At 42.7% G+C, this 17,902-nt stretch overlaps 3 protein-coding genes across 5 annotated transcripts in view; 1 reads left to right on the top strand and 2 right to left on the bottom strand.

Annotated features, from left to right (window-relative positions):
• FAIM (Fas apoptotic inhibitory molecule) overlaps nt 1-5,055 on the bottom strand; it is a 123,854-nt gene extending 118,799 nt beyond the window's left edge. Inside the window, exon 1 of the mRNA XM_030208785.1 lies at nt 5,015-5,055. The gene's annotated coding sequence lies outside the window, so the exon portion shown is untranslated. The remainder of the gene's footprint in view (nt 1-5,014) is intronic.
• The window catches only part of HACD2 (3-hydroxyacyl-CoA dehydratase 2), a 62,892-nt gene extending 57,687 nt beyond the window's left edge, over nt 1-5,205 (bottom strand). Inside the window, exon 1 of the mRNA XM_030208782.1 lies at nt 5,088-5,205. The gene's annotated coding sequence lies outside the window, so the exon portion shown is untranslated. The remainder of the gene's footprint in view (nt 1-5,087) is intronic.
• A 3,299-nt stretch (nt 5,206-8,504) lies between these two features.
• The window catches only part of CEP70 (centrosomal protein 70), a 79,743-nt gene continuing 70,345 nt past the window's right edge, over nt 8,505-17,902 (top strand). For 2 of the 3 annotated variants that reach the window (XM_030209327.1, XM_030209329.1), the window contains exons 1-3: nt 8,505-8,584; nt 11,559-11,614; nt 11,709-11,731. In XM_030209327.1, the coding sequence (XP_030065187.1) occupies nt 11,596-11,614; nt 11,709-11,731 (42 nt within the window). In that variant the 5' untranslated portion in view covers nt 8,505-8,584; nt 11,559-11,595. The remainder of the gene's footprint in view (nt 8,585-11,558; nt 11,615-11,708; nt 11,732-17,902) is intronic. The other variant, XM_030209328.1, reaches the window with a different exon arrangement.

Here is a 17,902-nt window from a genome sequence, read left to right as displayed (position 1 = left end):
AGTTATTGTATCTTAATGAAGAAGATTAACATAGTAACATAGTAGATGACGGCAGAAAAAGACCTGCATGGTCCATCCAGTCTGCCCAAGACAAACTCATATGTGTATACCTTACCTTGAATTTGTACCTGTCCTTTTCAGGGCTCAGACCATATAAGTCTGCCCAGCAGTATTTCCCGCCTCCCAACCACCAGTCCTGCCTCCCATCACCGGCTCTGGTACAGACTGTGTAAGTCTGCCCTCCCCTATCCTAGCCTCCCAACCACCAACCCCTCTTCCCACCACCTGCTCCGCCACCCAATTTCAGCTAAGCTTCTGAGGATCCATTCCTTCATGCATATCCCACGCATGTTTGAACTCCGTTACCGTTTTCATCTCCACCACCTCCCGCGGAAGGGCATTCCAAGCGTCCACCACCCTCTCCGTGAAAAAAAAAAAAAAGTAGAAAGTTTAAGACTTCAGTTAGTTTTGGTTCATCCTCCCCCTCCAATTCATTTCAATTTGAAAGGTGCCAACTTTGTCACCTCCCTCAGAATCATTCACCTCCTTTCAGAAATGAATTGATGTAACCTCCCCATCCTCCCAGTTTGAAACGGATAGATCTAGTTACACCAAAGAGTGGGGGGGGTAGACACACAGATATAAATATAAACTGGGAGGGACACACCACAGTCACTTTACATCTGAGAATCTTCTCTATACAATCAAAGGCTACAAAAGAGAATAAAATGAGAAATCATAAGACATGACTAGGCTCCAAAAGAATCAATTCAGCAGCATTAGAAAAATTTACTCACAAAAATATTTTTTCACTCAACAAATAGTTAAGCTCTGGAACTTGTTGCTGGAGGATGTGGTAAAAGCAGTTAGCTTATCTGGGTTTGAAAAAAGGTTTCAACAAGTTCCTGGAGGTAAAGTCCATAGTCTGTTATTGTGATGGACCTAGGGGGAAGCCACTGCTTACACTGGGATTGGAAGCATGGAATGTTGCTACTAATTGAGTCAGGTACTTGTGACCTGGATTGGCCACTGTTGGAAGCAGGACATTGGGGTAGATGGACAACTGGTCTGACCTAGCATGGCTATTCTTATGTTCTGTTCCTCGTCGCTTTACTCATACTACCCCTCTCCTCAAGACCCTTCACTGGCTCCCTATCCGTTTTCGCATCCTGTTCAAACTTCTTCTACTAACCTATAAATGTATTCACTCTGCTGCTCCCCAGTATCTCTCCACACTCGTCCTTCCCTACACCCCTTCCCGTGCACTCTGCTCCATGGATAAATCCTTCTTATCTGTTCCCTTCTCCACTACTGCCAACTCCAGACTTCGCGCCTTCTGTCTCGCTGCACCCTACGCCTGGAATAAACTTTCTGAGCCCCTACGTCTTGCCCCATCCTTGGCCACCTTTAAATCTAGACTGAAAGCCCACCTCTTTAACATTGTTTTTGACTCGTAACCACTCGCCTCCACCTACCCTCCTCTCTTCCTTCCCGCTCACATTAATTGATTTGATTACTTTATTTATTTTTTGTCTATTAGATTGTAAGCTCTTTGAGCAGGGACTGTCTTTTTTCTATGTTTGTGCAGCGCTGCATATGCCTTGTAGCGCTATAGAAATGCTAAATAGTAGTAGTAGTAGTAGTCACTGCAAGCTGGAGCAGAATACCTCTGGGCTCCAGAGCATCCCCCCAAAAAAGAAGTGGATGGTGGAACAGCATTTCAGGCTGTTCCCCCAGAAATTAAGCTTCATCTACAACAAGAAATAAATTGGAGGAACTAAATTTCATTTCTTTTATTCAAATTATAAACACACCTATTCTGTATTTCTAGATGAGGTACAAAAGTACACACAAATTGCATAGCACAAAATATATAAACAGATATCACAATTAATTTTACAGAAACTAAAATCTTAAAAACCCTCAATGTTTCCAATAAATGTCAAAAATTTTTAAAGTCCAGATCCTGGCATTTAGTAACACGCAAGAAATTCCAATAATGGGGGATAAGCAGCATAAAATGTATTGTACTTTTTTGGGATCTTGCCAGGTACTTGTGACCTAGATTGGCCACTGTTAGAAACAGAATGTTGGGCATGAAGGACCTTCGGTCTGTCCCAGTATGGCAATAATGTACTTATGTGATTTCATATTTGTATGCTGGAATTGTCTTAAAGGTGCTTTCACTGGAACTGTGTTTTGAACCTTCTGTGCCAATTACTTAATCCAATCAATTTGGTTACATAGAACCTGGCGTCTTAATGTTGTATTTACTAGAATTGTGTTTTGAACCTTAATACAATCAATTTGATTACATTGCATCTGGTGACTCAGACTATGTGCCTCTGGAGTAGGGGCAATTGTATACAGCTGTGTGACAAAAGGAAAAAAATAAACAGAACACTTGGTTTATCTTGAGAGCTACCTGAGCTAAGCTAGGCCTTTTCAGACTTGGTTTGATTGTAAACTGATGTTACCTGTGTCCTGCACTTAATATCTATATGATAAACTGCTGACTTTACCTCTACCTATTTCAACATATTAACAACAAAAATAGGCCTGCCTTTTCACTTGCAAAGTGTCTGACTCTATAGTCCCACCCACCCCTGGTGAACTCCCTTTATATAGGACAATCAAGGGACAAGTATCTTCATTACACCATAATTGGTCAATCCTACTCCTTCTTATACCATATCATAGTTCACCTTTCCACACTTGTGAATCACATCAACATGACCGTCATTCAGTGCAATACATGTTCTGTTTTAATCCTAAGGCAAACTATCTGGAACCTTAGAGCTTGTCCCATCTATCTCCAAATATCAGCTTTAAAAGATGAGATCAACAAACTCAAGAAGGAATTTGCTATAATTAAAGAAGCATCCAGGATTACTCAATTCCCAGCCAATCTACCACACAGGGAATGAAACAACATGTAGTATGTATGATAATAATAAAACATTTTGTTGAGTATATGCGATGTTCTGGAGTATTATGTGGGTAGTATTACATTTTTAAATGTTTTTTTATTATTGTCATACATACATGTTGTATGTATGATAATAAAAAAAAAAATCATTCTGTAGAGTATATGTGGTGTTCTGGAGTATTTGTGCTCCAGTTTATATTTGAATATCACCCATCAGTATGTTAAGTTAAAATTTAATGACAAGAACTGCACAGTGAGGTACTTGGGGTGCAGAAACCCAAAAGAGAGATACTGGATAGGAGGGGAGAGATTAGTAAGCTCATCTCAGAAGAGAGACCTTGGGGTGATGGTGTCTGAGGATCTGAAGGTGAAGAGACAAGGCGGCGGCCGTGGCTAGAAGGATCCTAGGCTGCATAGAAAGGGGCATAACCAGAAGAATGGAGGTATTGATGCCCCTCTACAAGTCATTGGTGAGGCCCCACTTTGAGCATTATGTTCAGTTGTGGAGGCTGTATCTTACTAAAGCCGTGCAAAAAAAAAAAAAAAAAACTGTACAAGAGACTTGCTGACTTGAACATGTATACCTTGGAGAAAAAGGAGAAACAGGAGTGATATGATACAAATGTTCAAATATTTGAACGGTATTAATCTGCAAACAAACCTTTTCTGGAGATGGGAAGGTGGTAGAACTAGAGGACATGAATTGAGGTTGAAAGGGGGCAGACTCAGGAGTAATGTCAGCAAGTAATACATGGAATGCCCTCCTGCGGGAGGTGGTGATGAGAACGGTAACTGAATTCAAACATGCGTGGGATAAACACAAAGCAATCCTGTTTAGATGGAATGGGTTCACTGAATCTTCGCAGACACTGGGTGGCAACACTGGTAATTGGGAAGCAAAACTAATGCTGGGCAGACTTCTACGATCTGTGCCCTGATCGTCACTGAATAGATATGGATAGGCTGTAGTGTAAATTTTAAAGGGCTTCAATGTTAGCTTCAGAACTTTTAGTACAAGAACAGTGCTGGGTAGACTTTTAGAGGCTGTGCCCTGAAAATGGCAAGAACAAATCAAACTCGGGTATACATGTAAAGTATCGCATAGCATGTAAAATGAGTTTATCTTGTTGGACAGACTGGATGGACTGTACGTTTACTATGTTACCAAATACAGAATACGTGACTACAAATTAAACTGAAACCAGAGAGGCCTACCTCTTCCTGTTGTCCAACACCACAGAAATAGAAACAAAGATTACATTTTCTCCATACTGTTCACAATAGAAAGATAGCAGTCATAGGTTCCAAAAACTGGCATATCCCAATCATTAAATTACAAAGAGACATTCTTTTCTCTCTTTGTTGTCCCAGTCTCTTGTTTCTGTATTCTTTTCCACTTTTTTTTTTTTTTTTGGCAGGGTCTCATCCATTGGTCTTTTTTCTGTTTTCTTTGGTTCCTCCCCATCTCTGTCTTTAACAATTATCCTTTCCTTTCAACTTTCTTCCATTTAATTTTCTGCTTCTCTATCCACTCAGATAAACTCCTACTTAGCACTATCAGTCCTCAATCTCCCTCTTTTTAACACACCTGTTTTCAACCCTCAAACCCCCCATTCCTCTAGCGTTCACTAACTTCCCCTCTCCATCTCTCGTGTCCAGCATAGCTCCTCCACCTCCCTTTGTTCCTTTCCGCATGTCTAGTGCATACCTGTTATCAGCCCATGCCCACCATCACCTTCCTAACCCCACCCCCACGGTCCAGGCTGGACCGTCCAGCATCTTCTTTCTTCTCCCCTGCCCTGCAATATAATTGTGCATTGCCCTCCAACCCCAACCTCCCTCTCTCCACCTACTACTACTGGGGTTACGCAGCGCTGTACAATTTAACATAGAAGAACAGTCCCTGCTCAAAGAGCTTACAATCTAAAAGACAAGTGTACAGACAAAGTGGGGCAGTCTAGATTTCCAAAAGGTTAAGTGCCGACAACAGTTAATCTTAACAGTTGTTGTAATCTGGTGCATCTTATCAGACCTACAGGAATAGCAGCAATAAAGGATAAACACAAAGCTTTCGAACCCACACACACTTGGAAGGCCCTGACAGTCCCACCCCCTCTGATCAGGGCAGAATTAAAGGAGAGACCAAGTAGGTCCGTACCTCGGGCCGCCGATCCGATCCGTTGACCAGGACCGGCTCCGCCTCTGTAGATCAAGTGTGAGGCTCTATCAGGTCCACTCAGGGCAACGACATTAAAGGGCGCCACCACAAACGCCGAGCCCATGACGTCACCGACCCGCCCGCACGTGGTCCGGCATCTCTCCGCCCCCCCGCCCCCCGACGGTTCTGTTCCCTCCCCTTCCCATCCGGTTACCTTCTTTTTCCATGTATTTTTCAGTAAAATCCTCTAGATCCTGCAGCCGCGGCAGCGCTACTGAACAGCTGCCTGCGGCCTACACCGTGCCTTCCCTGTGATCCAAAGAGGTTTAATAGACAGCAATGGAAATGAGCCTATCTAGTCCTGTGTAAGCAAGGAAGCCAATTTGGTCAATCTTTGTTTCTCCTCCCCCGAGCAGCCGTCATCTAAAGCTGTTTGGATAGGCAGTGCTTTAAAAATGAAACAGAAAATAAATAACAATTGAATATCAGTAAAACAACTTCAAAAATATTATAGCTGGTAGAAACAGCAATTCTAAACTCTGTAGTGTGTGCTCATTTTTCTTCACTGTTCTTCACTGAGTGGAGGAGTGGCCTAGTGGTTAGGGTGGTTGACTTTGGTCCTGGGGAACTGAGTTCAATTCCCACTTTAGGCACAGGCAGCTCCTTGTGACTCTGGGCAAGTCACTTAACCCTCCATTGCCCCATGTAAGCCACATCGAGCCTGCCATGAGTGGGAAAGTGTGGGGTACAAATGTAACAAACAAAAAATAAACAATACAGAAGGCCTGATTTCAGTGAGGATATCCTGTTTCCTGATGGGTTAATCAACAGTTGTTGTAATCTGTCTTGGGAAGCCTAGTGTTATAAAGATGGTGGAATCTACTATTACTAATTATCATTTCTATAGCGCTACTAGACGTACGCAGTGCTGTACACTTGAACATGAAGAGACAGTCCCTGCTTGACAGAGCTTACAATCTAATTAGGACAGACAAACAACAGATAAGGGAATATTAAAGTGAGGATGATAAAATAAGGGTTCTGAACAAGTGAATAAGGGTTAGGAGTTAAAAGCAGCATCAAAAAGGTGGGCTTTTAGCTTAGATTTGAAGACAGCCATGCTCCTTTTTGAACTGTGCACATTAGAATTTAGGCACAGCTCATTACAGAATACCCTGTTGTGTGCATAAATTCTAATTATTGCCAATAAGTGCTCAGTGTTGCTTGTTAAGTGCTGTTATCAACGCTGATTAGCTGCTAAGCCAATTAAGTTACGTGCATTCACAATTCCTTGAATAACATGTATAGAATGTTTGTACATTTGGGAAGCTTGCCAGCTGCCCTTGGCCTGGATTGGCCACTGTTGTGGACAGGATGCTGGGCTCGATGGACCCTTGGTCTTTTCCCACTATGGCATTACTTATGTACTTATTGACATTAAATTGAAATAGAATTAAACTCTCCTTTCATTGAGGCACATGGAATCACATCTTTATCTGTTTTATACTTTACCTTTTAAATACATGAATGGACTATTCTGTTTTGAACATGTTTCAGGGGCAAGTGGTTTTATAAGTCAAAATAAAAATAAATATTTTGTTTCATGCAGGTCTCCTTTGTTTAAACATAAATGGGCTATAAACCCCTAATGCAGCCCATTAGTTTTCTTCTATTTTGTTCTTATGATGACACTAGTAAAAAAGGCCCGTTTCTGAAACCAATGAAACGGGCGCTAGCATGTTGTTTTTTTTGTGTGTGTGTGAGGGTGCGGTGTGTGTGCAGGTTGTTGATGTGTGTCTTTTTTTTGTTTTTTGCTTGGGGGTTGTGGGATGTGCTGTGCTGGTCTATTTTTGCACATACCCACAGCAGGAATATTCTTCTCTCGTTCCAACGGTGGTTCTGTGCTCTCCGTGCTGCACAGATAATGAGCCATTCTGCTGGGGAATGCTCCTTCCTTATTGTCACGTAGTTTCCTCTGATTGGTCCGTCTTACGTTGCCTAGTGTTGCTTGGGAACGGTGTTGTGATGGTCCTTTGTGTTTCAGAATGTTGAGGGTGTTTTTTCTGATTGGTCCGTCATGCGAGGGCGGGGCAGAGAGACATGGTCAGTGTTGTGGCTTCACTACCATGAATCCATGAACCCTTCAGGGAGTGACTGAGTGACTTCAGAACGTTGTCTTCAGAACGTTGAGGGTGAGTTTTATTATAGTAGATACTGTGCCAAAACTGAAAACTCAATAATAAAAGGCGCTCATTGTGAACGCTATCCACCCTAAAAGGTTGTTTTGTGGCTATACATGAGGAATTGTGAGATTGAATAAATATGTGTGTTTGTGTTCCTAAGCATGCATCCTAAATTTATATAATCCTTTCAAAAAATCCAGTTAATCATTTAACTTATTAGTGGAACATAACCACAGAGGCATGGTATGGTCGCATTTTCAATGTGGTAATACTAGGGCCCAACTAAGGATCAGGTTATTTTGAGTTAGTCTTCACTGGACCAAACTTGCTTTCCTTGTGCCATCACTATCTAGCAGGTAGGCAGTGTCTTAAAATGTGGAGGATAAAGGATTTTTTTTTTTTTTTTTAAACATTTATATCACACATCCCAAGCAAAGTTGGGTTCAATGTGGCTTACATTTGAAAATACAGTGAGACAGAATAATAGAATTCAGTTATATCATGGGAACAAATAGATGAATATGTCTGAAACATTTAACAAAGTTGAGATTAGCATATATACCCAACTGGGCATTTTAAAGTTTGTCCTTTAATGATACCACATGTTCAGAAAATCATAGTCATAAGTATAGACAGTTATTCAAAGATTATCATATGCACACACCAGAACAGGCATCCATCACATTGCAAAACTGGTAAACAACTTCTACAGAGTACATTCAAAATTTTAAATTTTATTTCCTTATTTCCATCTTCCAAAATTCCATATGGGAATCTTTTAATGAAAAAGCTAGCAAATAAGTAATAAAAAAAAACCCAACCCTTCTGTCCTCCACCTTTTAAGGTATTGCCTATCCAAGTGGAACAGCTTTAGGCTTTTCACTGAATGGACCACACATAGGCAGTCCTTTATTTTTAATAATAATCTTTGGCTGTTTTGGGTGAGCAAAAATGGCGGCAATCTCAGCCTACTGGCTTCAACCCATATAATGGGATAGATAGGCGGCTCACCTCTTCTCCTGTTTTCATCTAACCTCCGCGCTCCTCCCTGCACCCCCCACGGCTCTTTCTTCCCTCCCTAAACCCGGTTACCTCCTCCCCTCCCCTCCCCCCCATTTTCAGTAAAATCCTCTTTCGCCCCAGCTGTAGCCACGGCAACGCTAGTAAACAGCTGCTTCTTGCAATAGGCCGTCCTGCCCCCTTCTGACGCAACTTCCTGTTTGGGACGGCTTGGAGCAGATGGAAGGCCCGGTGTAGAACTTTTTAGTAGCAAGAGGATTTTATTGAAAATACATGGAAAAAAAAAAAAAAAAGGTAACCGGGTGGGAAGAGGAGGGAACATAGCCGTCGGGGCGGGGGCGGGGCAGACATGCCGTACCACGTGCGGGTGGGCGGGACGGAGAGATGCGGCAGATTTTGATTTTAAACTCGCTGGAACTAGTAAGGGACTAATAGGGCAGCATTCTCCCTTATTAGGGATTGGTATTGAAGGGTTGCCGGGACTATTTAAGTCTGGTGGATGGTGGTGGGGGTCCAGGGGATAATCACTGGTAGTAAGTCATTGGGCACGTATGTAGAAGACTTCAAATTCCTTTTATGTACTAATTAAACTCTTCCTGTAAATAAAATGAGAGAGGACTCTGGGGTCCTTGTACAGTCGTAGTATGGAGGACAGTGGATAAGCACAAAGAAAATCATCTAGTTTAGGTCAGCCCCGCTGTAGGAGCAATAAAGATGACAGGTTTCTGGGGTGTTATTTGGGTATCTGACAGTATAAATTCTGAAAGAAATGGATCCCAGACAACCAGCATTAGTGAGTGGAGTGTCAGGTGCAAATGTGTATCCCTTTATCCTTAGATCCAAGCCTACTGTGCCAAAATAATAGAAAGAACCAAGTCCACACCCAAGTATTATAAAAATAGGGTGATTATTTTATTTACAATAGCAGTCCAGAAAAAAAAAACACAGTGGAAAAAAAGAAATTGACTAAAGCTGCCAATACACTCATGTCAATTATGTGAAAAATAGGGGGGAAAGACCTCAGACACCTGTGCCTCTCATCACGCTGTATACCATGTGGTGCAGCGATCACATCACAGTGCTGGCTTCAATCATAAGTCATAGAACCTCCCCCCCAACAATTTAATTTTTAAAAATGCAAAAACCGAAAGAATTTATCTTGTTTCAAAATATGAAAGACAACTTATCTTGTAGGCAGCCAAACATGGCAGACGCGAAATGTCCCTATGGGAACCCGTTTCACCAAAAGGCTTCCTCAGGGGACTTAATGCTGCTTTAGTTCTCGAGTGCTGCTCAGTAGCTGCGGCTATATGTCAACGCCACATATATGTCCACCTCTGCGTGCCCCCCCCCCCCAAATTGCAGGGCTGGCTATACCCAGAGAGAGAGCCTGTTGTTAAAAATTTACCAGCGCACCACTGCTTAAAACACACAATTTCTTCACATATACATAACAGAGATAAGCAAGGATTTTTGATAATGGGGGATTAAAAGAAGAGTTTGTTTCCCCTTTGTGAAAAGCTGCTCTCCATGTGAAAGAAAGTGTGCAAACTTCAGTTCAGTGTATATAAATAAATGAACCTGCATATATTTTCAAAATGTAATAAAAAATATTTAGAAAATAAAAAAAAAATGTTCGGGTGGAAAAAATTGATCAAAATAAATGAACCAAGGAAGTATTTTGACCCATGATTGAATTGTCTCTAAAGACTCTTCCCCCCCCCCCCCCCCCCCCACCCAACCTAGCAAATGAGGTTGGTGTAAGTTTCTTGCGATACCTGAGATTTTTTCCTCCAGTTTACCATAAAATTAAGTGTGGTTCCTAGCTGTTCACTTGTATTTACATGTTTGACATAGAGTGTGAATGTTATTGCCATCTTTTTGCTATTAAGTGTCTACAGTTTTTGCCATGATGCTTGGGATTTTTGTGAGGAGGAGGAATAGATTAAAAACGAATCGGACTAATTTCACCTTAAATAAAATGCATGGCTCCTCCAGTGTAAAACACTAGGGGACCCTTTAACTAAGTTGAAGCAAAAAGTGGCCTTACTGCACCCTTACACGGTTCTTTCCCCTGCAGCAGGAAAATGGCCAAGTTTCAGGTTTTTTTCCATTAATACCCATGTGCTAATTTTCCCATTAGCACATGGGCCCCTACCGCCACCTACTTTTGTAGGCAGTAAGGACTCGCATGCGAAACAGTGCCAACGCTTTAACTGATTTGCATAGACTTGCCCACTCTCTGCCCCCCCAGACACACCTCCTGTGCTAAAAAAATATTATTTTTTTAGTGTGTGGGTAAGGTGCATACATGGCAAAATTTGATATGGCATTTTTACTGCGATAAGCACACGTTAGTGCTTACCACAGCTTAGTAAAAGGGCCCCTAGGTCAATTACAAATTTTTACTGTCATCATTTTCTAATTAGCTATACAAATCCTACGGAAGCAGCCATGTTGTCAGCAAAATCATAATTGCCCCACAATCAGTGGAGCAGACTGGTGCATACTGACTAAGATGTTGCAAAAGTGACAGGACGTATGGTGCCTGTATCAATCAAATCATCACTACTTCGAGAGGTTCAGAATTGCATACAAGCATCAACAGGAAGTGTTTCTCGTGGGACCAGTCTAGGTGCTGTAAGAGTCCAGGCCCTGGGTTGAATCCTCCGGGATAGGAGGGATGGGGGGTGGGGGTTGGTGCTTTTGATATCTGGGTTTGGAGAGCGAATAGTGGCTTCAGTGGGGAGGGGAGTTGGAGATGGGGGTTTGGTGGGGCTTTATTAAAATGATAGTTGAAGGCCTAGAGTGCCTGCTGTATTAGTTTCAATGTGCTTGTGAAGTGCTTTACTGATTAATGTAGTGGCATTTCTGTTTTTGTTACTCTTGCATTGCCTTCAATAAAAGTGTTGAAACATAAAGCAGAGCCTTGCTTATTTGGGCCATTTTATAATATGGACATTCCTGTGCTGCCACAATGATGTCCATGTCCCTTGTTTTGCCCCATTCATAGATCAGGCATTTCAGTTTTTAAAATGCACATTCATGCTGGATGTAGTCAGTATATAGATATCCATTTCTCATGTACTTTAGAACAGGCTGTATGTCGGCAGATACTTTTGTAAAATATGTGAGACATGGACATCCATATGTAACGTACAGACTTGGACATTCATATTCTGAGTTGGACTTTCTTTCTAAAATTCTGCTCTATGTATTTTAATGAAGTACATTTGGAATATTTCCTGTGTATTTTTTCTTGTTGCAGGTGATAAGTGATATAATAGCAAAGGCACGCTGAGACAATGTCAGTTCATACAGAAGGTATATATTTATACTTCTAATCATTTTAAAAGCTGTTGGGGAAAATAATTGTTAAATTTATGAACTGATCTTTGTTTCATTTTTCATTTTGTAGATGGGAATGACGAAGTATACCAGGTGAGTGATTAAGGAGTCCACGCACTAAGCATTTTTTCCATGATAAAAAAATAGGAAAAAAAAGTCAAGGCCATGAATCAGAAACTTACACCTGTGTATATTCTGGAGGCAGCTTTCAAAATTTTGTATGTGTGCATGCATAGGAGCCGGCTCTGTGGGCAGTGGCGTTCTTAGGGGGGCTGGCACCCGGGGCGGATCGCTGATTCGCCCCACCCCCCGGGTGCAGCGCCCCCCCCCCCCGATGCAGCGTGGACCCCCCCCCCCGGCGAAAGGACACCCCCCGCGAAGGACCCACCCCCCTGCCGGGTGCACGCCGCCGGGGGGGGGGGGGGGGGTGACGCACGCGCCTGTCCTCCGTTGTTCCATGCTTCTTCTCTGCCCCGGAACAGGAAGTAACCTGTTCCGGGGCAGAGAAGAAGCATGGAACAACGGAGGGCAGGCGCGCGCGGCACCACCCCCCCCCCCGGCGGCGTGCACCCGGGGCGGACCGCCCCCACCGCACCCCCCTAGGAACGCCACTATCTGTGGGTGCTCCCGATATTGAGATAATGCCATGTATGTGTCCAGGGAGGGGTTATTTCCATTGGGCATATCACCCCCAATAATTTTGAAAAGTTGGCCTCTGTGTATGCGTGTACTGATAAACGTGTTTTCACCCACATAAAACACACACCAAAAGCCCATAAAAAACGATGTAACAAAGGGGCTCATTTTCAAAGTACTTAGACTTACAAAGTTCCTTAGGTTACTATATGCAACTTTGCAAGGCTAAGTGCTTTGAAAATACACCTCAAAGTGTGCTCCTTATCTGTGGGTGGAGGGGGAGGGATGTTGAGGTGGCCTTGCCAGGGTCAAAGGATCTGTGGGTTGATACGAGTGAGCATGTGGTCTCTATTTGGACAAGTGGGTGGCACTTCTGTGCGCTTTCCATTTTCTCCTTCCCCTCAAGTTTCTGCTGTATCCCCTTTCCCCAAACTTGCATAACTCTTTCCGTCCTCCTTTTACTCTTTCCCCTCTTTGTCTCTCCAGCTGCCTCAGCATTAGCCCACAGGACCTAGAATTTTCTCTAGACAGGTTCCGTGGTGCCTGTACTGCAGCCAGTGAGGCCTAGACTCCCAGCCCGGTGCATCCCTTGTTCTCACCTGCCTCACTACTTGTTTAGCTAGCAGGGAGTTGCCTTCCCACCATCTGCACAGACCTCCTTGTGTACTCACATTCCCCGCTGCTGTGTCGCTCACTGCCTCTGGTGCTGTTGTCAGCCTGGGATGTGGAGCGCATGTAGCAGTCCACGTAATGTGCAAGGCTGTACATGTACCATTTACCCAACACCGACTGACTCAAGTACACACAACTACTTTCTGTTAATGGGAAAATGTATACTTGTTCATCGAGCTGTTTTCTCTCAGTTACCAACAAACTTGGCTACGCTTATTTCACCTTACACTGCCATTCGTTCCTTACATTCTTCCCATGCTGGTCTCCTTTCCCTTCCATCACCATCACAACTGTATCTTAACATTTCTAGAGATACGGCTTTTTCTTAATTCTCTATATTCATTTTGAAGCTTAGTTTCTCAAATTAAAAAAAAAGCTATTATCACTTGGCTGTTCCAGTAGGTCTTCAGGAGTACATAGACCAAGTGTTTGCCTGAGTTTCTGTATATTCTGCTTTTTCTTTTCTTGTTTGTTTTTCTTTTGGTCTCATATTTTGTAAACTGTTCTGATATATGCAATGGCTTTAAGGTGCTATATTAAACGCCTGAAATGAATGCATTTTGGGTTGGGAGCTGTTTTTTTTGCACTGCTGCTGCTGAGACATGGCATACATTTTCAAAGAGCTACTTGGCGGCTCTTTTTATTTTCAGGTCGGTGGTTTTAAAATACTTTTCATCTGCAGACTATGTTGCTACATAAAAGGTTCCTTAAAGATAGCTGTATAGCTTTGCCTCTTAGTGGCTGTTTAGGGAGCAATTTTCAAAAAGTAGACATGAGGGTATGCGTAAGAGAATATAAATACTATTTAGCAACTACTACTATTTAGCATTTCTATAGCGCTACAAGGCGTACGCAGCGCTGCACAAACATAGAAGAAAGACAGTTCCTGCTCAAAGAGCTTACAATCTAATAGACAAAAAATAAAGTAAGCAAATCAAATCAATTAATGTGTACAGGAAGGAGGAGAGGAGGGTAGGTGGAGGCGAGTGGTTACGAGTCAAAAGCAATGTTAAAGAGGTGGGCTTTCAGTCTAGATTTAAAGGTGGCCAAGGATGGGGCAAGACGTAGGGGCTCAGGAAGTTTATTCCAGGCATAGGGTGCAGCGAGACAGAAGGCGCGAAGTCTGGAGTTGGCAGTGGTGGAGAAGGGAACAGATAAGAAGGATTTATCCATGGAGCGGAGTGCACGGGAAGGGGTGTAGGGAAGGACGAGTGTGGAGAGATACTGGGGAGCAGCAGAGTGAGTACATTTATAGGTTAGTAGAAGAAGTTTGAACAGATGCGAAAACGGATAGGGAGCCAGTGAAGCGACTTGAGGAGAGGGGTAGTATGAGTAAAGCGACCCTGGCGGAAGACGAGACGGGCAGCAGAGTTTTGAACCGATTGGAGAGGTGACTAAGTGGGAGGCCAGCAAGAAGCAGATTGCAGTAGTCCAAACGAGAGGTGACAAGGGTGTGGATGAGGGTTTTGGTAGAGTGCTCGGAAAGAAAGGGGCGGATTTTACGGATGTTGTAAAGAAAGAAACGACAGGTCTTGGCGATCTGCTGGATATGAGCAGAGAAGGAGCGAGAAGAGTCAAAGATGACCCCAAGGTTTCGAGCTGAGGAGACAGGGAGAATGAGAGAGCCATCAACAGAAATAGAAAACGGGAGGGAGTGCCTTTGTTTTGTAATATATAACACTAGTAAAAAAGCCCCGTTTCTGATGCAAATGAAACGGGGGCTAGCAAGGTTTTCTTCTGTGTGCATGTGGGAGTTTGTGTGTCCTTGCCCTCTGCCCTCTCTCCCCTCCCCCCTCTGAGTCCTTCACTGCTTTGCTGTGTTTTCCTTCACTGAGTGTTTGTGTTACAGAGAGGGCGGGGCAGACACTCATGGGGAAACCGGATATCTCTCCCCCTTCACACTTCCGGCTGGAGGCTTCATAGAACGTTGGTGTTGCCTTTTATATAGAGAGATTAATAGTTCTCAAATCTATATTATAATTTTTGTGGACCATCAGAAGGTGGGTATATGAAGCAAAAGTATATTTTTCTACTAGCAAATATTCCTCTTAGGTCCACTTTTTCACAGTTGACGTGCTATGTTTCGCATTAGGTTGCATCAGGGAAGCATTTTAATTTTAAAGCACTATCCAGCACCTTCTCATTCATGCCATTAATTTTTGTAAAATGCAAACTAAAAAGCCATGACAAATTTAATTCATCTTACTTCTGCATTTGTAGACTTGGATTGTTTTTTTGGCAAACGCTGGCTGGATTCAGGTGCATGGTTTATATATATTGTTTTCCATTACATTCCTCATCCTGCTGTCTTTTTATGGAAGAGCTCTGCTGATCACATTATTCCTTCATTTGGCATTCTGTGACATAGTGGTATATGGTCCTCTGCTTTTGCGGTGTTACTCCATACACCAAGGTGAAAGCCATACTAGACAAAACTGCTCCATTTACTACTAAAAAGGTCAAGACATTCAGAAATTCGCCATGGTTTTACAGAGGAAATATCAATCCTAAAAAAGGAATGATGACACCTTGAAAAGCAATGAAGAAAGAACAAAGATACTACTGATAAAACCAAATGGAAGTCAGCCTTCTGACACTACAAAAAGAAGGTAGCTGACTCAAAACGCCAATACTATAGCAACCTAATAGGTCAAGATGATCGTGACAACAAAAAACTTTTCTATGTAGTTAAAACACTAGCTTCCGCTAATAAGGATGAACATTCACAGAAAACATGTCCCACAGCCCAACACGTCGCTGATCATTTCGCCAATAATATCCTCCAAATTAGGTCCGAACTATCTAAAGCTAATCCAACAGAGGAAAATACCAACCCGTAGTTCAGCCTTAATCTCCAGAGATCCTACAACCCAAGGACTCAAAACTGGGAATCTTTTCATCCACTAACAGCTGAGGATGTAAGATCAATACTGTTGAAATGCTCCTGAGCCAACTGCTGCCTGGATCAATGCCCAGAACACCTACTCAAACCCATCCCTGTGGAAGCAGTAAACTGGTTACTCGATGATCTCAATGACTTGTTAAAAATTGGCTCTCTTCCTTCTGATATGAGCAAAATTGTTCTCACTCCACTACTGAAGGGATCTGGGCTTGAAAGGTATTAATCCGCAAACAAATCTTTTCCAGAGATGGGAAGGCGGTAGAACGAGAGGACATGAAATGAGATTGAAGGGGGGCAGCCTCAGGAAAGATGTCAGGAAGTATTTTTTCACGGAGAGGGTGGTGGATGCTTGGAATGCCCTCCCGCGGGAGGTGGTGGAGATGAAAACGGTAACAGAATTCAAACATGCGTAGGATATGCGTAAAGGAATCCTGTGCAGTAGGAATGGATCCTCAGAAGCTTAGCCGAAATTGGGTGGTGGAGCAGGTGGGGGAAGAGGGGTTGGTGGTTGGGAGGAGAGGATAGTGGAGGGCAGACTTATACGGTCTGTGCCAGAGCCGGTGATGGGAGGCGGGAAATACTGCTGGGCAGACTTGTACGGTCTGTGCCCTGAAAAAGGCAGGTACAAATCAAGGTAAGGTATACACATATGAGTTTATCTTGTTGGGCAGACTGGATGGACCATGCAGGTCTTTTTCTGCCGTCATCTACTATGTTACTATGGGCTAGATGTAACATCACCTGCAAAGTAGCAAGCATACCCCTTTTTAATAAAGCATTAGAAACCTACATTATTAAACAACTCTCTTTTTATCTGGAAAATATTTTCTATTTTACACTGGTCACAATTTGGTTTCAGATTGTCACATAATACGGAAACATTACTGCTAGTTTTAACAACATATGTCAAACACCACCTATTCAAAGGCGACCAAGTAATTCTTCTCCAGTTTGATATATCGGCGGCGTTCGATGCGGTTGACCACACATTGCTACTCGAACACCTGGATCAGATAGGAATAACAGGAACTGTGCTCAAATGGTTCAGTGAATTCCTTTCAAATCAAAGCTATTCTGTCAAGCAAAACAGTCAACTTTCCAATTACTGCTCTACTAACTGCGGGATCCCGCAGGGATCTCCCCTCTCACCGATCCTGTTCAACCTCTTTATGTCATCCCTTGCCTCAATACACCTAGGACTTAATGAACTACTATTATCCTACGTGGATGACATCCCGCTTCTCTTACCAGTAACAGCATCAAACAAAGATTCAACTCAGTCTTTAGTGAACGGTAAGACTGCTGTTAGCACCTGGGCCCTGACCAATAAACTGAAATTGCGCTAAAAAACAAGGTCCAATGGTTCCGAAATCTTTGTCCAAAGCTTTACAGTCGAATCTGAAACCAGAGTATTACGGGTCTTACTTGATGCTTCATTCACCTTCTCTTCCCATATTAATCAGCTATGGAAAAAAAAACACTATTCAAAAAGAGACAGCTACGTCTAGTCAGACCATTCTTCGACCAAAAAGCCTTTGCCCTACTAGTCCAAATGTTAGTTCTACCTCACTTGGATTACTGTAACGTTCTATTTCTTGGTATTGTGTCAATATCAGAAAAAACTTCAAATCATACAGAATACAGCTGCAAGACTAATATACAGATTGAACAGATATACTAGTGTTTCAACTCATCTAAACAAACTGCAGAAAGTCTCGTGTTCAAAGCTGCTTGTTTAGTTTTTAAAATCTTACAGGGCTTCACCTCTGAACTGCTGACTAAGACCGCTTCGCTATATCTGGTCCTGTCTAACAGACTGAAACAATAGCATCACCATTTCAAGAGACAAATTCAAAATCAGAAGATTTTCAGCTCTCTATACCCCATGCTTGGAGTCAAAATATGGAACTCTGTTATAGCACGTCCATGATTCAATTCTCCGGTCACCGAGTCAAAGAATTAAATGAGATTCGTTTGGCACGATTTACCTTTGGTAAAACCATGTTGTCTCGGATCTTGCAACTTATTGGCTTCCAGGAAATTCACTATCCTTT

The sequence above is a fragment of the Microcaecilia unicolor genome, chromosome 7 (genome assembly GCF_901765095.1).
Source record: "Microcaecilia unicolor chromosome 7, aMicUni1.1, whole genome shotgun sequence".
In the NCBI taxonomy this organism is placed as follows: domain Eukaryota; kingdom Metazoa; phylum Chordata; class Amphibia; order Gymnophiona; family Siphonopidae; genus Microcaecilia; species Microcaecilia unicolor.
This window is presented reverse-complemented; position numbering and strand designations above follow the sequence as displayed.